The following is a 24,749-nucleotide window of genomic DNA, read 5'->3' on the forward strand; positions in this document are numbered from 1 at the left end:
CTAATTGCCTTAGCGCTTCAGTCCACAAAACATTGTGACCCACCATACATGTCATCATCAGGAACAATCATCACTTCTTTCAAAGGCTCTGGTGGTTGGTCACCGTGCACCTGTTAGTCGGTTCACACACAGGCAGCGTGTGGAGTTGTGCTGCCTCCTGTCTCCCAGTGATAAGCCCACGTGACATTTTTGAAAGACGGAACTGGCCAACAAAGATGAAAGTACAGCAAAGTAATGAAAAGTGAGGACGCGAGAAGTGAGTATCAAACGCACGGTGTTACAGACGGAGCAGCTGATCGCGGGAACGCCGATCCCGCCACCATCAGACACACTGAGTGCAGACAGCTTATCAACGTGAACAGGAAGAGGGTGAAGATGTCCCCAAGAAAACTTCACATTAAAAGAACTCCTGGAGGCAGACCATAACATCAAAAGTGCCAAAGGTAAAATGCCAGAAACTGATCCAAACTTAGCAAGGAGTATGACAAGTCACCAAGGCAAAGAAAAGGTGCTCACTCCATGTGCTAAGTTACAGGACAAGATGAAGGTGGGCACTATTCAAGCTACTCTTGAAACACTTTAATTCTCAATTATAGTTTTATAATTTTTTTCATTTCCGCATATATCTGTAACTGATAATAAGAGAGTTTTAATGTTCTGACAAACATTTTTAAAGGTCATGGAACAACTGTAACTTTTCCCATTGATTTTTAAGCTCCTTTTGTATGCTGTGAGCTCTGCGTGGTCATTTTCACAGTCCTGCACTACACAAAGTGCAAAGTGAGGGCCACCTGTCTATGCAAATTTATCTGTACAGGTATGCATAGGTTACTCTATAAACAATTCTACAAGAAGGAGAAATCCTTACCATTAACAACAAATAACTACGGTCTCTACTCTAGCTCCACAGGGAGTTAGAAAATTCTCTCCATACAAGGATATCAATTCAACAACCACATCTGCTATTTTCAGAGACTGAGAGAAAAGCACTACACCTACCTGTTTACCGTTCAATCTACTAAAATTCACTGTTTTACTTGAAAAGAAATAAGCCTTAAACAAAAGACAAATCAACTAACCAGTTGCAAGTGGTTCCCCAACTCGTGTGCATCAGAACCGCTTCGAGGGTTTGTGGAAGCACAGAGAGCAGCCCCTTCTCCCCCAGATGTCTCTTTTAATAGGTCGGTGGGGGAAGGGGAGGGTCTAAGAATTCTGGTGATTCATGGTGATTTTATGCTGGTCTGGAGACTGCACTCTGGAACCGGCGCATCCACACAACGCTGCGTATAAATTACTCGGCGATCTCGCTACAATGCAGGTCTGGGGTGGCGCCCCGGAGCCTGTGTTTCTAACAAGCTCCCAGGTAAGGCTGATGCCGCTGGTCGGAGGACCCACTCTGAGTAGCAAAGCACTAGAGAACCTGTGACTTTCTCTTTGAATCAAGCTTTTTTAAGTCTTAGAAAGTTTCTGTTTATACCTGGCACTGAAACAACATGTCAGGAAGGAGGAAGGGGTTGGGCTGCCTGGAGCAGGACCTCCTCACAGGACAGAAAACCAGACTCGCACACTGGGATGCTGAGATCTTAGGTTGGGTAAGGCGGTCTCGGCCACAGATGCTCCAGCTCCCCTGAGAATCACTGCTGTCCTACATCCTTTGGTGTGTGTGCCTTTCTACTAGTAGAGACTTTGCAATAATTCATAAAAGGCCATATACCATAGTTGGAAAGGAAAACTAAAACCTTTTGACTTAGCAAGCTGAGGCTCGAAACTGGAGCCCATGTGACCATTTTCAGAGCAGACAGTTGGCAGCGGTCATCTAGCTTACCTGACAGGTATGCCACTGGCAGCTCTGAGAATGGGTTGAAATATTTTGTTTCCATAAACCTGATTCTAAGCTCAACTGCTCTTCGTGAAATGGGATTCACAATTTAAACAAATTCCATTTTAAGCTTCATATTTCCCCCAGTATTAAAAAAATCATACATACATTTCCAGAATTTTGGAACAGTTCACTCTGCAGCAGCTGAACAGCAGACGGCCTCTGGGATGAGTTCTTTCTGGTTAAGTGCTGGATGTACTTGGCTTGGACGGGACACCTTTTACTGAGGGACTCGGGGATCTGCCCAGTTCTTAAACCTGTTAAAACATGTGCTCGCTCCATTTCTGTCCCAAACGGCTGAAAGAGCTCCAGCAGGATAACACCCAAGCTATACATATCTGACTGAAAAAGGGGGGAAACGGTCAATGAGTAGTGAAATACACAGAGTAACATTTCCATTCCCACCCACCTTCCTTTCAAAAGCGAGAGGATTTTCTACAGAAGGATGATTGACAGTCCCTACAACGGAGGGAACACAGCGGGCGGGCTCGTCCCTCACAGAGGCAGGTGTCTGCCAGCTGGATCTACTGTAGGTGATCTACAGACAGGTGACTGTACTCTTGCAATCCCCAGCTCTAACACCAAAAAGGGGCATCCAGGGGCACGAAGGACTGAGGGCCAGGCGAGGGGCAGGGGTGATCGCGGCCACCCAGAGCGGTCACTACCATACAACTGACTCCACTGCTCCTTGAAAACCCAGGCCAGGTATAGCCTGAGAGAGACATGAGAGGCCACCGAGGGTCCCTGCGGCCTACCCCGGTCCCACCTCTGCCTCCGCTCAGAGTTAGGCATTCTTGGTAAACTTTTAGCAAACTCTGCATAAAACCTGTCACTTTTCCTAAAAACAGTCTTTTAGGAAGGTGTTTACTACGTAGGATTTTCGGAGCTGCCATGGTTTTTCTGGCAGCTCTTTCCCAGTCACTAAAAAGTTGAATGATTCATCAAAAGGAAGAAAATTTACTAGGCTGTTATTTTGAGAAAAGAATTTACTTAACATTCCTTTGAGGAACGAGCTGGATTAAAACTTTTCCACATCTTCATTCTACCTCAGAGGGAAGCAAGTGTCACACTTGTCGGGGGCACTGATTTACCTAAGCTTGAAAGCAGAATGAACAGCTGAAAACAGACTTTGGTGAATCCTGCCTTCCGGAGGGGAAGGTGATATCTTAAAGGGAAAGCTCATTGCAAAAATTATTTTGTGACACCCACGGATTTGGAAATAGTAAAACAGCCTAAAAAAGTCAGATTCAGTTGAAAAGTGAGGCTTCGCACTATGGTAGTTTGATGTAAGAGATAACCTACCACACTCCGCTATTTCCAAATCACTTCGACGTCAGACCTTCCACTGCATTTACTGTACTTCTTGTTACTTATGACTGCAGGGTAAGTCCACTGAAAGGGTAGATGGGAACAAACACTACCTTGGCATCATACTCGGATCCCTCCAACTGTTCAGGGGAAGCGTACAGGCAAGTGCCCACTCTGGAGGTATGTGTGGGTGTTCCTGTAATTTGAAAAGCCAGAGATGAAGCATGGTGGGGTTAGCACTGTCTACATAAAGACCCCTGACTGAGCAGGGCACTGCAGCTCCCAAGGAAATGACAGTTGCTTTTTTTTTTAAATCTCACCTTTGCTGTTAAGTCTTTATGATTCTCTTTAAATACTGACAGCGTTCAACCATGTCTCTCTCTCTCTTTTTTTAATGCAAAAACAAACAAAAACAACCACCAAAAGAAACTTACTCTTTCCATTTCCATTGGCCCAGTCTGTGTTCTGTATGATGTCTGCACAGGCCAGGCCAAAGTCTCCTATTTTTACTTGCTGATCGGGGCCGTGAAGAAAAATATTTCTGGGCTGTAAACAAACAGAACAGGTCAACTCCACGGTGTTCTAGAATGAACAGTGAAAACGTGTGGATGTTAAGAGTTTTCAACTCAGGAGCCAATAGCCCCTCAAGAATTAAAAATGAGAGCAGTGGTTCTCAAACTCAGTCGCACATTAGCATAACCGGAGGAACTTTAAACAAATCTCAGCCGCCAAGCCACTCCCCAGACGGATTAAATCAGATTGCCTGGAGGTGGACACAGGCATCAACGTTACTTACAGTCCCCAGCTTATTCCACTAATGTAGAGCGTGCTTGTGCACAAGTGCATTTCAGCCCTGACGGAACCTCAGAGTCACCGAGAAGGTTTTAACAACTACTATCCTCTCAACAAGTCAAAGACTTTGATTATTATTATTTTTAATGAAAACACTGATTTTTTTAAAGCTCCCAGATGATCTAACATGTTAGCCAGGGTTGGGGACGGCCAGGTCACACTCTAAAGGTACACATTTCACTCTACTGAAGCAATCATCACAGACCCAACACATTTCCCGATGGAACTACCCCCAGACCAGTGGAAAACGCACCTCTGTTGGAGGTGGGGCGGAATTCCATTAAAAACTAGAAAGTGTTTAGCTTAAAAGTTAGGTCTTCTTAATGTAAATGTTTTGTTTGTATAAATTCCCTTATTTTAGCGTTGTCAGGTTTTTTTTAACAGTAGGTGAATGGGAAGAGAAAACAGAAACAATCTTAGGTACAAGATGATAATCTGGATACGCTTTTGTGACTAAGTAGAAAGTCCTGGAAACTGTGCTCCTGTATCTGGCACTATAGATACAGGAACAACACGTGAAAAAGTTTGGTTCTGATATAAAAATGCATCATCTTCACGGATACCATTCTCAACAGTTCTAGAACTGAATGGAAAGAATCATAAAGAGACTGAGACTGACCAATTCTGTAACGCGTTTGCCCTGAATTCCTAAGTCCCCTCTCGAAGTTGTACTCATGGGAAACATAACCAAGAGAGGCAGCAGGGGGCTGGTGGCTGACGGGGCCCGGGCCCTGCAAGAGGGGGCGGCGGTGTCATTCCACACCAGGCTCTACGAGGCCATCCTGAGGGAGGACTGCACCGCACTCGGGGCTCTGCTCAGAAGCCGCCCCGTCAACGAGCCCATGACCGTTCTGGCCAGCTCCACCGGCTACAGATTACTGCTGAGCCAAGTACCCTCTTCCTTGTCTCGGTCACTTTTAGAAAAAAGACGTGATGCTTCAGAAGGAACGCCACCTGATTCCTGAGGACTCACTACACCTGGCTGCCCTCACCGTGCCCGAGGCTGGATGGTCCACGCCGAGCACCTGCACACGCAAAGCCGTGTTCTGCTGAGTCTGCGACGACTCCTGCCAGGGATCACAGGGGCACTGACTGAGCAGAGACTGGGGCTCGCGTGGCTGGAAGAACATTGATCTCATCCTCTCAAACGTGCCAATGCTGATTATGTCTGTGTGCTGGAATTATTTCTCCCTTTTTTACATATACTTTTTCATTTTCTGAATTTTTATACAGTAATTATTACCCTTATAACTTAAATTTTTTTCAGAAAGTCACCCTCTGCCCTTATCTTGCAGTCGTGCTGTAAAGGCCTGTGTGTGTGTGTGTGTGTGTGTGTGTGTGTGTGTATAAAGAACTTGCATAAACAGCTCTGCTAATCATAGACAGAATACAAGCAGCATTAACTTTGAAACCCTAAAAGTGCAGGTTATACTACTGATACTATGACTTTGGCGAAGCCTGAAAAAACAAAACCTACTTGTCAATGACTCTCTGGGTTAATTTAAGGCCTAAGGGACTTGATAGCAATGACCATTAATTTTACACAATGAGCTCTTCACAAGAATCAACTTTCGAAGCTTTAAGTAAATTATATCTGCTGCCTTGGTAAATCTGCATTTATGTAAAATACAGATTTTTATAATATCAATATAAAATTGACTGGTTTGGGGTAATTTAAAACAGGCAAAAGGAGAATTTCAATGCACATAACAGAGAAATACTGAACCAAAGAGATGCTAAATACAATTATTTCCTTTGAAATAGCAAGCTAACACAATTATTCTAACTATATTGGGCTACTTGTAATGTATTTTTTCCCCCCAAAGCAGACGCAGTCCATCATCCCCATCTACCTGGCCGCGGAATACCGCGAGGCACAGAGTTTGCTTTGTTTGTTAGAACACGGTGCAGACCCAGAAGTAAGGTAAGTTAACTCAACAGGTGACTGTTTCTAAATGAGGACACACACGATCTGTGTTCCTTTCCCGGTCATGTCTGGACTCATCCATTCTCCATGGGTGATGGACTACAGGTTACGACGTTTGGAATAAACCAATTTCCTTACTGACTAGATGAGATCCTCTGAAAAACTGGAAATAATACAGGAACACAAATCAGTCAGCCCACTTAAAGCATCGTGAGTATTAAGCGCTCAGCAATGGTGTTGTGGCAAATTAAGTCCTGGTCACAGCCCTCAGGGAGTTTAACAACCTAAGTTAGATATGAAAAATAAAAAAATGGAAATAGGCAAGGGATTTTCTTGGAAAGAAGTTTATCTTGCTTCCCAATGTATCTTCACCACCTAAACCAATGCTGACACTTCCTAAGTGCCCAATAAATACCATCTGAATGAATGGGAGAAGTACACGGTATAAAAGAGAGTCGAGCCCCAAATCCTTACCACGCTCCGGAAGGGCGCCCCCACCCCGTCGTGCTCTCACCCTGCCCCCGAGCCCCACCCCAGCTCTGCAGGTCCTCCCAGGACTGGACCATCACCTTCCCCCCCACGACCCAGAGGATTCCTCAGTACACCCTTCCCACCCTTTCTCACCCTGGATGGGGCCTGCAGACCTCGCGAGAACTTTGCCCACTGGCCTGTTTACTTAGCTCTTTCGGATTAATGCTTCCACACCTGACTGTAGGCTCTGCAGCGTGGGGACTCTGCTGTTTCCCCACACCCCTGGTGCAGGGCTTACACTAAATCAACAGGTGAACTGAAAGTCATCTTCTAATCCCAGTGGAGCGGTCAGATGCTCATAAGAGACCTTCCCTTTTCTCTGCCACAATCAAGGAATTTTGGAGGCAATCCTGAGAGATTTCAGGAAAGGAGATGAGGGCCGAGTTGTCAAACTCTCACTCCGCCTGTGCTGGGCAGGGACTGACGATAAACTCCAGCTGCAGCCCCTGCCATCCACACACGCGAGTGAAAAGGTCAGGTAGAGGAGCAGGTGCGGGGCCACCAGGGACTGAGTTAGCGGGCGTTCTGGCCCCTCACGGCTCACTTCTGTGGGAATCCCGGATCACACTCGAGTCCGCACAATTCTACTGACTGGCTGCTATCTCAGCACAGCCCTGAGGGGCTGTGGACACAGAGCTAACTGAGATGCAGCCTGGAAGAGGCCGCCGTCCCAGCAGGAGTAACACAGCTGACACGAGCTGCGACAGGAAGCTGGGCCCCTCCGTGCTGGGATGCATACCACTCTGTCCCCCCAAGACGCTGGGATACCCCAAGAAATTAAACAGCAATGCAGATTCTCAAACACTTCTTTAGAGTAATTACGGGGGATTATCTTAAATAAATGTTGCCTTCTTAAGTAGTAGCTCTCCGCGTCGAGCCATTCCCGCTGTGAATTGAGTGTAATCTGCCATCAGTACCTATTCCAGGGACACGAGAGGCCTCATCACGCTCCGCCTGATGCTCCTGCACTGGCCCATCGCCTCTACCACGTGGACGAAGCCGGGGAACAGAATCCAAAGGATGCTGACGGACATCCAGAACGACGCAGTCCTGTGTCTGTGCATTTTGTGCGAACACGGGGCCCAGGTGAATGCGCGAGTGGCCGACAACTGGCGCTCCCCCCTCCATCTGGCCATCACGTACGGCACCTCCCCGGTTCTCTCCATCCTGGCCCAGAACGGTGCCCAGGTCAACGCCATGAACGAGTCCAGCATGACACCCCTGCACGTGGCTGCAGATGTACTGAATAAGGAGACGATGGAAACGCTCACTGCCCACGGGGCGAACGTCAACTGCGCCGTCTCCTCCACGGGCAACACGGCCCTGAAGCTGGCGGTGTGCACCACGTCAAGCAAGGCCGGCCGGCTGCTGGCCGCGGGCCTGAGCTGCACCCGCCTGCTGCTTGTTCACGGAGCCCAAGTAAATACCCAGGACCATGAAGGTCAAGCCGCGATCCACGAGGTGTGTTTTGGAGGCACAGAGGCAATAATCAATCTCTTGCTCGAATTTGAAGCCAATGTTAACATATTAACAAGAAATGGGGAATCTCCGATATATATGTACCTTCTGCGCGGTTCCAATATAAGAGACACGGCACTTCTCACCAGGCTGCTTTACCACTCTTATCCTTTGAGACTGACCAATAACCAAGGAATTCTACCTGCAGGAATCATGCTCCCAGAATTCCACCTCCTAAGGGAAACCCCAATAAAGTTATCTCAAAAACCCTTATCCCTAGAGGACAACTGTAAAAGAAACGTCAGAAATATTTATGGGGAGACATACAAACAGCACTTGAAGCGACTTCTCCCAGGGAAGATCTGGAATTCTGTATATGGTTATTATGATTTAGCTCACCTCCTGAAATAAGATCTCAAAGTTGCACAGAGCCACAGAACTTCAGTAACTCACATCGCATTTTCTGACTAGACGTCTACCCAGAAAATACTTAACCCATCACCTTATACATCCCAAATGTACAAACTACTGGTTCTTAAACCTTTTTCAAAAAATAAAATGATTTGCACATTAACTTTTTCTTCCTAAATAGTCTTTTAAATGCATTTTCCATGATTTAATTTTTGCCCCAAAAGTAAGTAAATTAAAACTCTCAGCCAAAGTAGTAAATATATTTTCTCTCTCTCGCTCTCTCTTTTTTTATTTTCTGGCCATGCCGCACGGCTTGCGGGATCTTAGTTCCCCAACCAGCGACTGAACCCGCACCCCCAGCAGTGAAAGCATGGAGTCCTAACCACTGGACCGCCAGGGAATTCCCTATTTTCTCTCTTTCTTGATATTCTTTTATAAAAATTGGAATAGTCATTACAGATATTTAAAACAGCAGAAAAAAATTTCCCACGTTAAATTTCTTTTAAGAGGGATAATTACAGAAACATTTTACCTCTAAGGCAGAAATGAGTATTTTTGTCAGCATGAAATACATTTAGCATCATCAGTTATATTAGTACTCAAAGCACACTTACTACCTGAAGACAGCTAGAATTTTCGAATGCCCAAAGATTACTCCTTTTAAATTCAATCTAAAGTTTTCACATTCTAGACCTATGGAACAATGATTTATACAATATAAAGGTAATGATAACCTCCAAGGTAAATAAACTAGGGTACATGATCTCATTTAATTCAGTAAACCAATACCCAAGTCATCCCTGTAAGCAGCTGTCAATGATTTAATCTTCCCCACTTACCTTTAGATCTCTGTGTACAATTCCCATGTTATGTATGTGAAATACACCTTCCACCAATTCTTGAAAAATTTTTGTTGCAACACTGGCCATAACATAAGGACCTTTAAGTTAAAAAAAAAAAAGTTTTATTTCTCTAATAGTTTTTCACTTGTTACATAACATCAAAATGTAATGAGGGGACTTCCCTGGTGGCGCAGTAGTTCAGAATCTGCCTGCCAATGCAGGGGACACGGGTTCGAGCCCTGGTCCAGGAAGATCCCACATGCCGCAGAGCAACTAAGCCCATGCACCACAACTACTGAGCCTACGCTCTAGAGCCCGCGAGCCACACTACTGAGCCCACGTGCCACAACTATTGAAGCCCGTGCGCCTAGAGTCCCTGCTCCACAACTAGATAAGCCACCGCAATGAGAAGCCCGCGCACCGCAATGAAGAGTAGCCCCCACTCGCCACAACCAGAGAAAAACCCGTGCACAGGAATGAAGACCCAACGCAACCAAAAATAAATAACTTTATAAAAAAAAATGTAATGAACGTAGTTATAAGTACATTAACACCTGACACCACACAACATTCAGATTGTCAACACAGTCAATACTCCACAATGGTTTCAAACCTAGAAATCAGCAAACCAAGAAGCCACTGCAAATTAGCTCCCAAGAGTCGATGGACTTCCTGTCACCAGGAAGAGAGGACCTCTCATGTCACTCAGAGCCCCTGTATTAACTGCTTTGTAAACAATTCTCAGGCATCGGGTGGCTAGATTAAACTACGTTTCAGTCCCCTTCAACCCCTGACATCTGGGGTTTAATGCTAATAAATCTGGTGTCCTGGCCCGCTGTGGATTAAACACATTATTACGAATAACAGAATAAGAAAAAAGATAAATTATGTTAGCCCAAGGGGTGAGCTTCTATTGCCTGGAAGATTTGGAATGCCGCATTTTCCAAAAATGATGGACAAATGAAGTATAGGGGCGAAAAGGTAAATGAATTAATTAACCTATTAATATCATAACATAATATGGGAATTTAGAGGGTGGAGAGGTTTGGTAAGACTAAATCAGGGACTTCCCTGGTGGCACAGTGGTTAAGAATCCACCTCCCAATGCAAGGCACAAGGGTTCGAGCGCCGGTCCGGGAAGACCCCACATGCCGCAGAGCAACTAAGCCCGTGCGCCACAACTACTGAGCCTGCGCTCTAGAGCCCACGAACCACAACTACCGAAGTCTGAGCACCTAGAGCCCGTGCTCCGAAACAAGAGAAGCCACTGCAACGGAAGCCCGTGCACCGCAACGAAGAGTAGCCCCCAGCTGGCCGCAACTAGTGAAAGCCCCCATGCAGCAACGAAGACCCAATGCAGCCAAAAATAAATAAATATATTAAATAAATAAATAAATAAATAAATAAAATCATAAGCCTATTGTTTACCTTTGAGCACGAGAGCACCACGTGGTCCCTTCTCCCTGAATGAGCCGACTTTGTTATAGAGTTCAAACCTATTCCACACCCTCCTTTTACACTGTCTAGCATATAATTTAGGGACCTCAAGTACTTAAGACAGAAAACTCTCTGTGTGCGTGTGTGTGTGTGTGTGTGTGTGTAAAAACAATGGTTCCAGGGAATTCCCTGGTGGTCCAGTAGTTAGGACTCTGCGCTTTCACTGCCGGGGCCCGCGTTAAGTCCCTGGTCGGGGAACTTAAGATCCTGCAAGCCTCGTGGCACAGCCAAAAAGTAAACAAATATTTAAAAAATAAAATAAAAACAATGGTTCCACTACAAGTACCTCTAGTATGACCCCCCCGCCCCTGAAGTGACCAACCTGTCTGGGAAGAAATGCAAGAAGGCCTTTCTGACTTTCCCAACTATTCAGAATAACTACCTTGCTTTGGTCTGTCTTTAATTCGGTTTTCCTTTTAACTCACCTAACACATCCAAACGGTAGGCAACTGCTGGAGGATTCAGTAATCATACACAGACCTGCTCCAGTGATCGCAGTTTCCACTCAGTGCTACATCCTTTGCAGGCACTGCTTTAATCCTCACAACGACCCCATAAAACGGGGATGATCCACATTTTACAGGTGAGGATAGAGACTGAGAACTGTTAACTGACTTACCCCAAACCTCCTAGCTGGTGAGTACCAGAGCCATGACTCAAACCCAGGTGTGCCCCTCATGGGAGTGTGGGGAATGATTCACCTAAAAAATGTGATTAATGTAAAGCTGGACACACAGGGCTGGAATGCTACAAAGATAAAACTTTTTAATTTAAAACATTTTTTAAAAGAAAAATATACATCCTGCTAGCAGTATGATCCATCTCTTGCCTTCACTGTTTTGACGGGTTTATCGTACTGGATGGTATAGATTAGAGTTCTCACCCCACACTTCATTAAAGACTCACTTTCCAAACGTAAGCTTCAAGATCAACTGCACACGGGGCTGGAATGAACCGTTCTCTTTCCACAAAGATGGGCACATAGCACTATAATGCGCATGCAGCAGGCCAAGGATCCAGTTTTACTGGGCCCTAAAAATACCCCACGCACCACTTAACCATGACTGGACTGAACTGAACAAAGTCTGGCATGTTCTAATTTCATGGTAAACCGAGGGGCACTGAGGAGCTGCTGGAGAGAGACGTTATGTCTCCGTCTCCATGGGAAGCTAGTCTAAGATTCTGAGTAGGCCAACTGACCTGTGTTTTAGGCCAAATAAAGGGTTATAGTGTCACTAGGAGTGAACAGCAAATGATTAATGATCGATATTTAGTTGAGCCTTTACTTAAAATCAGATCACTCGCATTCCCTATTTTGATCATCTACCATAGTGAATTTCAACTGTGGCCATACATTAGAATCAACAAGAGAACTTTCACAAAAAAATAACAAAGGCTAAGCCCTATCCAAGACCAATTATATAAAAATTACTGGTGTGGTCCCAGACAACACCCTTTTTCTAAAAAGATTTCATTTTTAAGAACAGTCTTAGATTTACAGAAAACCTGAGAAGACAGTTCCCACTTACCCCACACCCAGTTTCCCTGTCACCAACACCTTACATCAGTCTGGTACATGTCACAATGCACCGATCCTGATACAAGTCCACAGGCTATTCAGACGTCCCTAGTGTTTACCTAATGTCCTTTTTCTGTTCCAGGATTCCATCCAGGATACCACATTACATTGAGTTGTCACGCCTCTTGAGGGTCCTCTGGTCTGTGACAGTTTCTCAGACTTTTCCTGTTTATGATGACCTTGACAGTTTTCAGAAGTACTGGTCAGGTGTTTTGTAGAATGTCCCTCAGTTGGGATTTGTCTGTTTTTCTCATGATTAGACTGGGGTTATGGGTTTTGGGGAGGAAAATCACAGAGATACCGTGCCCTTCTCATAGCCTCTTATCAAGGGCACATACTATCAACATGAGTTATCGCTGTTGATGCTGACCTTCATTACTTGCTGAGGGGGTGTTTGTCACGTTTCTTCCACTGTAAAGTTATTCTTTTTTTATTGACAACATCTTTGTAAAGGTTCCCCAGGTGATTTCAACATGCAGTGTTAAGTTGAGAACCAGTGTTATAATATTCTACAAATATTAACCTAACAGAGTACTTCTAGAGGCTATTGTATAACTGCAGGGGAGCGGGGGCGGATTTGGATCTTGAAGGAGACAAACTTTTGACCACATGCCCTTCTATAAGGGTTTCTTTAAAGGTTTCTTTTTATAGAAGTATCGCATTTTCAGTCTTTTCTTTTTTTCTTGGCCACACCGCACGGCATGTAGGATCTTAGTTCCCTGACTAGGGATCGAACCCATGCCCCCTGCACTGGAAGGGCAGAGTCTTAACCACTGGACCGCCAGGGAAGTCCCAAAGTATCACATTTTCAGGTTAAAAAAATAAAACAAATATTTAAATTTTCCCTTAAAAAATTTTTAAAAGACCTTTTCTACCTGAAATCATTATACTAAATTCCAGCATAGTACTCTTAAATATCAACAAACTATGTATCTATAACAGAAAATATTAACTTCCAAATACCTACTTATATTTTAAAAATGTGATTTTTCCCCCGATCCAAAGCACGTGGAGGCAGAAGGCGGCAGGTCTGTCTGTAGTTCCCAGCCCAGCCCTCGAACACCCACGTGGTACTTACACGCGGATTCATCCATGCTCTCCCGGCCCTGCTGGTTCCTCTCCGTGATCCAGTCCCACAGCGAGAGCTCACACAGCTGCATCTGGATGTGCAGCATCAGGTGGTACTGCACCTAGGGGGCGACACACCGCTGGCTCCCATCTGCACAATTTAGCGGACAAATGCTCCCTTGCCTGCCCTAGGCCAAGCACCAGGCTATGTGCTGTGGGCAGAGACTACAGACACAAGCCTGCCCGAGAAGCCTGAACTCTAGTGAAGGAGACAGAGGAATAAAGCAATACTTAACACAACGCATCATGACCCAAGTGGGCAGAGGCAGGCCCGGCTGGGGTTAGGCAGGTATTAAATGGAAGAAGCTCTTGAACGTGACAGAGTCCGTGGGCCCGAAACTGTTTAGTCTGCTCTCGAGATAAACAGTTTTTAAAGCTGAAGATAAAGAATCAGGCTGGCTGTATGGTATTCTACTACTCTATGGATACCCCAGAGTGTACACACACTTTATCCGGCTTCACATAACTCATAATTTGTCTGAGAAAAAAGTAAGCAAAAATTAAGCTCACTGTAGCCCATTCAGGAAAATTTTCCAAATTTATTACAGAGCAGTGAAATGATTCTGATGAAAAGTCCCTCAAACTCAACTCCTTTATATTCAGGGAACCTACTCAAAGTTTTTTGTGTTTCATAAAAGTACAGAACCTCATATTCCTGGACAGCCAGAATTAATTCTCCGTGGGAGTGTACAGATGGTATATACAGTTTTGTGATCCCAACATGACAGGTTATGCGCAGACCCTGTTAACGTTCAAGTTTAAATACTAACACTCAGTAAGGGTGAGAGTACCAGCACATCAGTGTAATCCTAATTACTGCAATTAGGACACTGAAAGCTGACCTGGTGATCTGCCTAGGACTTGTCTCCTAAAGTCACGTTCCAAAATACAGAAAATCTTTCTGAATAAATATATTTTGATAGCATGATGCTAAACAACCACAGAAATAGAACGTGTGTGATGCTTCCTGCTCCAGGGTGTACCTGTGAAATGCCCCCGTCAGGGAGGTCAGAAAAGGACCAGGAGGAGTTAACTAAGAGAAGGAGGGAAGACCAAATACAAGGGCCACGTGACAGGAGGGAGCACGAGAGCAGAGACAGGGAGGAGGAGCCGGGGGAAGCCAGCTGAGGAGGAGGGCCGGCCGTATCCAATCACAGCCCTCCACACCGCTATTACAGGGAAACAGCAAATGGGCAGGTTCTGGGAGAGTCATCTACCTCCGTCTGCCCCAGCAAGTTGAAGTTTTCTTCAGAAGATTCTTCAGTGGACGCGAAGTTCTCTTCCAGGTCTGAATTATGCCGAACTGGCAGCCGACGCCCAACAGTCGATCTGGAAGACCCGTCAGCCACACCTTCTTCTTGGGGCTCAAGGGATGGTGCAAATCCACCAGCATCTCTTGTGACTACACTGGCGCTGCAGTTCACCAATCTATTATTCTGATTTTCAATGCCAGATTCTCCCAAGGATTTTTCTTCTTCTGGGGTGAATTCGGCGAAGATAATGAATGAGCTGTTACTTTCATCACTTTTAACATCACACTGATCTCTGGAGGCCAAAAAAAAACAGTAACGATAAAAACCAACGTAAAAAAAGATCCAGAGTACCTCAACTGTTCCTTCAAGTCTGTATGAACCTGACTGGTAAACTCCTGACAAAAGAGACAGCCAATCTGTCTAGCAGCAGCATTTACTTAAAAACACTGACAGGAAATACCTGAGAGGAGGAAGAAAATAACTTAACATTTTTGTAATGAAAATAAGCAAAAAGAAAGTCTAAAACACTCCTGAGCTCCTAGTTGTAAAAGGCAAAGGCGACCCAAGGCAGGTGACTGGAGGTAACGTCCAGGGCGTGAAAGGACACGGCAGCCCACGTACCTGGTGTCCTCCTGGTCAGAGATCACTTCCAGAGATGGCAACTGAATAGAAATTCTATCTGCTGAACAGAAACAAAAGGAAATCTTCAAGCAGCCCAGTTTTCTAATTTATAGTCAAAGGCAGAGCTAAAATACATAAGTAAGACCAAATGAGACAACAAGTTAAAAATGTCACGACCTTCTGGCAAAATGCAAATACACCAAGCTTATTCAAATGACTGGCAGATTTTAGAAAAGACAAAAACAGAGCTGTTCAACGATGCGAGGGCTCATCCAACCTTCCGTACAGGACCTGACAGTAAATATTTCAGGTTCTGTGGGCCCTAGGGGACTCTGCTGCCACTACTCAACTCTGCTTTCGTACTGCAAAAGCAGCCAAAGATAACACACGCGAGCGAGCCTGTGTTCTAATAAACTTTACTGACACTGAAATTTGAATTTCATATAATCTTTACAAAATAATTCTTCCTTTGATTTAACTCTTTAAAAAAAAAATTCTCAGCTGGTAGGGTGCACAAAAACAGACGTAGGCCTGGTGTCACCCACGGGCCGAAATTTACCAACCCTTCAACCGTTTCGTCTGAAACCGCTCACCTTGCCTTTGGGCCACGTGAACATGTTCTATCCAGGCAGTGTGATAGCCTACAATATTAGGATGCTGAAGACCCGCCAGCACCTTAACTTCCCGTAGTACCTGAAGAAGAAACATACTTAGAGCTGGTTTTTACTTACAAATTTGTTAAATGTTCATGGTATTAAATAATACTTGTTCCCTCTGTACGAGGAATCTAGACTGTGTTAAAATAACGGGAATACTTTTGTGAGAGACAAATGCAGTTGTTATAGCAACTAAATAACTTACATGCATATAGCACTTTACACTTTTCATGGCTCATATATAATCATTCCCTCATTTCATTCCTACAAGTTAGTCCAGACCTCCAAGGTAAATAAAACCATTCTTGTCACCACTATTTCAAGGGCAGGAGACAGAAGTGGCTTAGAGGACTAGGTCGTTTGCCTGGGACCACACAGTATGTCAGGGAGAAGACCTGGACCTGAATTGAGCGCCTGTGTTTTTCATAAAAAGCTTGTTATATATTGTATATGAATAGTTTACTTAAAAAATTAATTTCCCCAGCAATGACCCTGAAATGTGGTCAACCTAAAGTGCCTATAAAAAATTTAAGTCAAATAAAAATTTAATCTTGATGTTTATTTTACAGTAACCCATTCCTAGCAAACTGCAATCCGTACCACCGAGTATTTCCCAAATACACACAAACACGCACAAACTCTTTCAAAAGGACCTACATACTCAATTATTCAAAATAAGTAAATGTTTTAAATCATACCTTCATGCAATCTGTTTTAGTTGCACCCTTAATCAGGATTTTTTTAATTGCATAGTACTGACCATCTAATTTATTCCTGACCTAAAAGTAGAGGAAAAGACAAAGTATATTGTACCATTAAATCCAACTGAATAAAGAAAGTTCTTTTAACCTGACCTTAGATAATCCAAACTAGCCAAAGAGATAAAATTAAGCTAAAGGCACACGTCCTGGGGAATTCCCTGGCGGTCCAGTGGTTTGGACTCCACGCTTTACGCATCCTCTTTCCTATGTGTTCAGGGAAGTCAGCCGCAGTCAACTAGACTAATAGTTTTTCCAACTGTACTGACAGTCCAACTCCTAGAATCTCTAGGTCTGAAGAATGGGAATGTTAGCAAAAAGGCTATGTGCAAAAACACAGCAGCAAAACTTTTTCAACTAATACATTTTTTAATAAAAATTAACTAAAGAACAAAAACTCAAAGTTTCCAGAATCCACCTAAATCACCAACATGGTTAGGAAAAAATTAAAACCTGCCCACGTCCCTGTAAATGACAAATCTAAATTAAAAGTAAACATACATGATTTCTAGGAATTTTCCTTTCAGCACTTTAAATAATAATAATGAAAACAACTTCTGCAAATACATTGTTTAGAGTAGGGGGTCAAAACAAATATGTGGAAAACCACCTTGTATACTCTTCCATATCCACCTTTTCCTAAGATGGCAAGCTCTTCAAATTCATTCAAGTAACGTGAAGTTTGTGCTTCAAAGCCTACTTCCCTTGATCTGAAAGTTAAACACAATCAATCAATCAATCCCCAAACATGAGAGAACCGAAATGTTCTAAGACAGATCACGTTCACTGTATTACTAACCTGGCAAACCTCGTTTATCACTAAACTGTGATAATTTGGAAAGGATGAGCTAAAATGAAAGTTTTCATTCTCTATGAAGAAAACATTTGATAATTAGCAAATCAATAGCGTAATAGAGATAGCAAGGGGATCATTAATTTTAAGTATTTTACCAGTAATTAGTATTCCAATTAGAAATTATTGTTTTAATAATTATTAAGTTAATATTATGATTTATTATTATTGTTTTAACAGGAATCCTAAGGATGACTAACAGGCAGGAGTTAAGTAGCTAAGCTCAGTGATAAGTTTACTTAAATTTCTGAATGATTCAGACCAGTTACAGATTTTAAACGAGCATTTCCTACATACAGCCGAAATTCAGTGGTGTTCCCCTGACAGAGACTGGATGTCAGTGCTCTGAATTAAGAGTGGGGCTTATGGAATCCACGTGGAATTGTGGGGGAAGGGTGGTCAAAGAGAGAATGAGAAATCTTACAAAGTTTTTAGCAAATCTTAAAAAGTTTTTAATCTTACAATGTTTTTAGTTTTCATAAACTACCCTAACTACGTTATTTTTAACCCCACTACTAATTTCTGATTAATTCAGGATTAATTCTTAATCCTGATTTCTTTTGGATCAGTTTACTCCTTGCATAGTCAAGAAAGTATTCAACACATACCTGATCTTCTGGATATGAGAATTATCCTCACAAGGACCCTAAAATCAAAAAGTTATTTTTAAAAAGCATTTTGAAAATTTCATGGAATAAGGAATCTATTAAAATTCAATGTTAGATCAGTATAAATGCTCAAACTAATATTAAAAAAAAAAACCACACCCACCCAATGGCTTTTTCAATATTACTTAAGAGTTTGCAATTGAAGACATTTTTCTCTTAACTAAAAGATCACCCGTGAAAAAGCTATATTCTTGCCATCCAAGGACAAAGCTGAGATTTACCAAGGAGTTGCCACCGGCAAACAACGCCAGCTTCCCTTTCACATAAAAGCAGAAACTGACCACTGCTCCCGTGTCACCGTTCCAAGCCGCCAGCACCTTGTGCCTGTATGACTGCAAGTGTCTCCCTGCTTCTGCCCTCAGTCCCCTCCTCTATGTATTCTCAACACAGCAGCTGGGGAGAACCCGTTAAAGTCAGGCTATGTCACTCCCGTGCTCAGAACCCTGCAGCACTTCTCATGTTACTGAGTGAAAACCAAAGACATTAAAACGGTCCATCTCCATCCGCCCCTCGGCCCCGCCTCTCCCATATGCCCCCTTGCTTACTCCAACCTCCACCACTGGCTGCCTGTCAGCCTCACAAACATGCCAGCACACAGCTGCTCCTCTGCCTGGAATGCTTCCCCTCCGCGTGATGCATTCCTCCACCTCAGCTCCTTGCTCCTGTCTCAGCGAGGTCCTACCTGCCACGCTACACGGCCCCTCCCAACATTTTCTAATGCCCTTCACTGCTTTATGTTTCTCCTTAACACTTACCACCACCTAACACCCCATGTATTTTTCTTTTTCTATTGTTTACTGCCCGCTTGTCAGAACGTAAGCTCCCTGAGGGCAGGGACTTTTTTTTTTTAATACAGCAGGTTCTTATTAGTCATCTATTTTATACATGTTAGTGTATATATGTCAAACCCAATCTCCCAATTCATCCCACCACCACCCCCGCCCCAGGGCAGGGACTTTTATTTTGCTCACTGCCTGAACCCCAGCTCCTACAAGAGAGCCTAACACATAGCAGCCATTCGATAAACATCTGTTGAATAAACAAATGGGAGTTAACATTAAACCTATGTTATAATCAGGATTTCAGAATGCTTTAAAATACAGTTCTCTTGAAATGAGAATGTCTTTATCACACTCCAAGTACATTTCTTAGTGCTTACCTGACGAACTCTCTCCTTAGCTGACCTCATTAAGTGCGTAATAGCTCTGTTGTGATGTAGCCTCAAGGAGCTAAACTCATCACTACACGTGAAGGATGACAGCAGCCCCATTTTGATAAAGGTCTGACAAAGTACTATAAAAAAATATGGAAAACAATTATTAGAAAGGCCATCGATGAGATGGCAATTTTCAAGAACACACAGAAAATAAAGAGTCATAATAATAGCCTCTATAAGAAAAAAGTTATGTTGACGCACACATTACAGCTTGGGGACTGATTCTCTGAAGAGATGGAATGATTGGTTACACTCGTTGAACGGGGGCTCATCTGTTATTTCTTATCTGACACTCTACATTCTACAGGCATTTGTTTACTGTGCTTGGTCAGTCAGTAAAGTACTAAGCTCTGTTTTTAAAAAAGGCAAGACAGGAAAAAAAAAAAAAAGGAGGGGGAGGGGTAGAATATATAAATAAATAAAAATTTAAAAGGCAGGAATGGAAACAAATGATTAGAACTGACAACAAAAGTGAATATGAATTGTTGTTTTCAATTATGGAATATCCTTAACCAACATACAAAGAGCACATCTGAGATGTGTGTACAGACCAAATACCAGGGGGGAAGTCAAGTCTCAAGTCTCAAGTCACAAGGCCAGGCTGCTCAGAAAAAGAAGTTTCTACAGAAGTGCTTGGTTTTTACTCATTCAAGGAATACAGGTACTACAGAGAAAATTCTATGTGAAAAACTCTCCATTTAGATTGTCAACTAACTAAACCACATCAAAAACATTTACTTAAATATCCTTTATTTTGAACACCATGACATGAAGGAAGAAAGGAAACCGAAATTCATAGTCAGAAGAGGGAAATAGTAAGTAAAAGGTAATAATGATATTAACACTGTCTCATTTCTCTTTAAAAAATAACCAACTTTGTCTTAAAGTTCGGGCTTTAAAAAGGCTGTATATAAGGAATTTTAAAACATCTTAAAACCAGCAAGATTCACAGCTTTGCTTTAATCAGGACCAAGAGTACTATATTAAAAGCATTATAATCTGCGTCTCTATACCAGAAAATAATCCCCGGGTTTGGAACCTACAGAACACCCCCTTTTGTGCGACCCAACCCCCCCAACACATATTCAAGAAAATAAGTGTATACTGGACAAATAAATTTTTTACCATTTCTTATGTCCCATGAAGCTTATCAAAATGATAATTACCTTTAACTAAAAACATTGTTCTTCTAAGATCACATAGAAGTATCTGTAAGTTTAAGGCTTTCTAACACCAAACAAGACTTGGGAAGACTCTTGGTAGAAAAGACACTTAGAATCTGTGGTGTGGGCTACTCAAGAGTTCCACCTCTGAAGCTGAACCAGAAATGCCATAATCTGTAATTCTACTCATTTCTGTGATTGCTCCTCAGACAAGTAACCTATGGCAGGAATAAACATTTTCAACACTGGGTCGGCTGCTGCTGATTATTTTGATCTTTGTCTCGGGCTCCTGACACACAGCTCCACAGTTATAAAACTCTTATAATCTTCTGAGTGATAGGGGTATTAGGACGATCTTTTGTCTTAATATTTGGTCTCCGACCTCAGTTCCTGACACAAGAGCTTCTCAGAGCCTTGGAGTCTCCAGTGATAAGTCTTTTCGTATGCTAATGAGATGACTGGTGGCTGGAGCCCCTAGGTCACTTCAGGATGGGGGCTGGTCCCCAGAAAGACCAAGCCTTGATTAGAAGCTTAGAGCTTTCCACTTCACACCCCCGTCTTCCAGGGAGGGGAGAAGGGCTGGAGACTGAGTTAATAATCAAGCACACCAATGTGATGAAGCCTCAATAAAAAATCCCTAAAGTACAGGGTGGGTGAACACATCCACTTGCCAGGAGGGTGGGGAACCCAAACTCTGTGGGGACAGAAGGTAGAGCACTCTGGACCCTCAGGACCTCACCCTGTGTGCCTCTGTATCCTTTATCATATCCTTTATTATAATAAACTGGTAAGCATAAGTAAGTGTCTCGGGCTTCCCTGGTGGCGCAGTGGTTGAGAATCCGCCTGCCAATGCAGGGGACACGGGTTCGAGCCCTGGTCCAGGAAGGTCCCACATGCCGCGGAGCAACTAAGCCCATGCACCACAGCTACTGAGCCTGCGCTCTAGAGCCCGTGAGCCACAACTACTGAGCCCGTGAGCCACAACTACTGAAGCCCACGCGCCTATAGCCTGTGCTCCACAACAAGAGAAGCCACCACAATGAGAAGCCCGCACACCGCAATGAAGAGTAGCCCCGGCTCTCCACAACTAGAGAAAGCCCACGCGCAGCAACGAAGACCCAACACAGCCAAAATAAATAAATTAATTAATTAATTAATTTTTTTAAAAAAGTGTCTGCCTGAGTACTGCGAGCTGTTATAGCAAATTATCAAATCTGAGGAGGGGCACTGGGAACCCCCAATTTGGAGCCAAGTCAGACAAAAGTGTGGGTAACCTGAGAACCTAGGGACCTCCTACTTTCGACTGGCATCTGAAATAAGGACAGTTTTGTAGGACTGAGCCCTTAACCTGCCAGATCTGACACCAACTCCAGGGAGATAGTGTCAGAAGTGAATTGTAAGACACCCAGCTGGTGTCAGGAGAACTGGTCCGTGTGGGAGGAAAGCCCCACACATTTGGTGTCGGAAGTATTCAATGCGTAGAGGCAAACAGTTTCCTTCAACGACACAAAACACAACCGTTCCAGGGCTCTGGGCAAAAACGAGTTCCGAATCAATACCTGGGATTTTCATGTACCTGGTCACCAACTAAACCGTAAGAGAGCTTCGAAAATTGTATGAATTATCACTTATAAATCAAAAAGAACTACCTTTTATTTATTTAAATACACACAATTTTGTGGTGATTAATCTTTTTGCAGGGTCCCCAGGGATGATATTCATAAGGAATTACCCCAAGGAAAACATAAAATAAATTTACAAATGTACTACTAAGGCTTATTTCAAATTTTTATATACCAGCTGCTTCTCAGACTGACAGCATTAAACAACAGAGTAATTTTACAAGTTTTATTTAGCAAGGTTAATTTATTCTTACTAACATTTAAACACCTGTCTTGAACGAAGCGGATTTGGTTCGTGCACATGGCTCAAGTGTTCCAGCAGAGAAACCAGCAACAGCTGGTTTGCAACTGCAAAAGGGAAGGTCGGCTGCTGTAGGGGTCCTTTCAGCACCTGGAGTTCTGCGGGAACATCAGATTCTGCAAATTAAAAAAGGAAAAAAATGTTAAGAAATGGTAAACATATCTCATAATGACAAAACAGCATATTCTAATTAGGAAAACACACTATTTAAATTTAAAGAAATAAAAAGCAAAACAGTAGTTAAGGTGAGTGGGGTTAATCAAGACAGACATTCTGGAATTGAGTTTTGAGTTGAATTCTGGAAGTCTGGAAGGACTCGCAGAGAGATGCCAGTTCGGGAAGGGAGGAAGCTCTGGTTAGGGATGATGTGTACAAAGGTAGAAACAAATAAATATTCCAGCACACAAACAAGCAAGCAAGCAGGAACAGGAAGGCTTCCTTCCTTCGAGAAGCAGAGAGAAAGAAGTTTGGCAGCAAAGAAAGGGAAAGGGAGGAAGAACAGAATCTTTACTCTGAGCTACACACTATGGACCAGGTGTTTTATATGCACAATCTCATCGAATCCTCCCGAAACGCCCTATGTTACCATTCCCATTTTACAGATGCAGACACTGATCTCATTGAGAGGTTAAGGAACAAGTTAGCAGGCAGATCAGACTGACTCCCAAGCCCATCCTCTTTCCACTGAACAAGACCAAGCGGACAGCTGAGTTGGCACCTAAAGCTGACAGTCGTTAAGTTCTCACGCACTGTTTAATACGTTATTTAACAGGCCGAAAACACAATGCAGGAAACATGCTTGAGGAAACTGTTCTGGACACGTGATAGGCAGCCTGGAAGGAAACATGCAAGAGTCAACAAGAAGGGGTTTCCCTGGTGGCACAGTGGTTAAGAATCTGCCTGCCAATGGCAACAAGTTCGATCCCTGGTCCGGGAAGATCCCACATGCCGCGGAGCAACTAAGCCCGTGCGCCACAACTACTGAGCCTGCGCTCTGGAGCCCGTGAGCCACAACTACTGAGCCCACGCGCCGCAACTACTGAAGCCCGCGCACCTAAAGCCCGTGCTCCGCAACAAGAGAAGCCACAGCAATGAGAAGCCCGCGCACCGCAACTTAGAGTAGCCCCCGCTCGCCGCAACTAGAGAAAGCCCGTGAGCAGCAATGAAGACCCAACACAGCCAAAAATGAACTTAAAAAATAAAATAAAATAAATAAATTAAAAAAAAAAAAGAGTCAACAAGAAGTCAGGGTGAGCCTATAAAGCAGGTAAGTGACAGAAACGTGGAGGAAAGGACAGGTCCCAGAGATACCAAGAAAGAAATGGACTGGTCAGGATTTAAAACACTAGGAATGAGAGGAAGGAGAGGTTAACGACAGTGAAAACTGGTAAGAGGGGCTGTTGGAGGAAAGATGAGGAATTTCAAACGCTCAGGAGCTGCTGACCCATTCAGCTGGAAACGCCCTGTGGAAACAGGGCCAGGTATCCTACACCTTCTACAGTCAGCCCCATTCCAAACGTTTTATTCCACGCTTCTCTATCGACTACTAAAGGTCCTGGAAGAGAGGTTTGGAAATCGAGACTTCATTCACCAATTCACCTCTCCGACCTGTAGGTGGCCCAAAAAAGACCTGCATGAATGGAGATGTGCTATTCATTTTAAATGAATACTTATTGCCTGAATATGAGAAAGAAAAAGAATGGAAAATGTGGCCATGTAAAAACTTCTCTATGTAAAGACATCTTAAAGTTAAAATATGAATCACAAAATCAGATACAGTACAGATACCTTTACTATACATGACAAGAAAAAGGGAATAAAATTTATATAGCGCTCTTACAAGCTAGTAAGAAGATGAAGCACAATTAAAATTCAAATAGTCTTAACAAAACTAGTAAGTAATGACATACATATTAAAATAACCACAGTACAAGAGTTTGCCATCAGACTGGTAACTATTTAAAGCCTGGAATCCTTGGTATTGTTAAGGGCACAGAAAACTAGATACTTTCAAACACAAGGGGGTGTTTGCAACCTTTGACAATACACTGTAGAATTTCACGTGTGCAAAACTTTACTTTTGGAAACATAAACCAAGGAAATAATTAAACAAAGCACAACAAATATATATGTACAAGGTGTTCAGGATAACACTCAAAGTATTAAAAATTTGTTAAACAAGCTATACACATATAATAGAATACTATGTAGTTGTTATAAATGATG

General features: G+C 43.3%; 2 protein-coding genes across 6 annotated transcripts in view; one reads left to right on the plus strand and one right to left on the minus strand.

The window, feature by feature from the left end:
* EIF2AK1 (eukaryotic translation initiation factor 2 alpha kinase 1) overlaps positions 1-24,749 on the minus strand; it is a 30,372-nt gene that overhangs the window by 968 nt on the left and 4,655 nt on the right. For 2 of the 5 annotated variants that reach the window (XM_082360001.1, XM_082360000.1), the window contains exons 2-14: positions 22,481-22,639; positions 19,381-19,514; positions 18,162-18,199; positions 17,311-17,410; positions 16,641-16,721; positions 15,880-15,979; positions 15,287-15,347; positions 14,630-14,957; positions 13,363-13,474; positions 9,206-9,306; positions 3,622-3,733; positions 3,301-3,383; positions 1,988-2,221 (exon numbers count right to left, since the gene is read on the minus strand). In XM_082360001.1, the coding sequence (XP_082216127.1) occupies positions 1,988-2,221; positions 3,301-3,383; positions 3,622-3,733; positions 9,206-9,306; positions 13,363-13,474; positions 14,630-14,957; positions 15,287-15,347; positions 15,880-15,979; positions 16,641-16,721; positions 17,311-17,410; positions 18,162-18,199; positions 19,381-19,514; positions 22,481-22,639 (1,643 nt within the window). Of the gene's footprint in view, positions 1-1,987; positions 2,222-3,181; positions 3,384-3,621; positions 3,734-9,205; positions 9,307-13,362; positions 13,475-14,629; positions 14,958-15,286; positions 15,348-15,879; positions 15,980-16,640; positions 16,722-17,310; positions 17,411-18,161; positions 18,200-19,380; positions 19,515-22,480; positions 22,640-24,749 lie in introns of those variants that run through there. The other 3 variants (XM_082359999.1, XM_082360002.1, XR_014235641.1) reach the window with 3 other exon arrangements.
* On the plus strand, positions 3,740-9,198 carry ANKRD61 (ankyrin repeat domain 61). The gene is made up of 3 exons (XM_082360035.1): positions 3,740-4,929; positions 5,869-5,963; positions 7,424-9,198. Exons 1-3 carry the CDS (start codon positions 4,714-4,716, stop codon positions 8,364-8,366), a joined length of 1,254 nt encoding a protein of 417 aa, XP_082216161.1. The 5' UTR covers positions 3,740-4,713; the 3' UTR covers positions 8,367-9,198.

The sequence above is a fragment of the Balaenoptera borealis genome (genome assembly GCF_965194805.1).
Source record: "Balaenoptera borealis genome assembly, chromosome: 16".
Taxonomy (NCBI): Eukaryota; Metazoa; Chordata; class Mammalia; order Artiodactyla; family Balaenopteridae; genus Balaenoptera; species Balaenoptera borealis.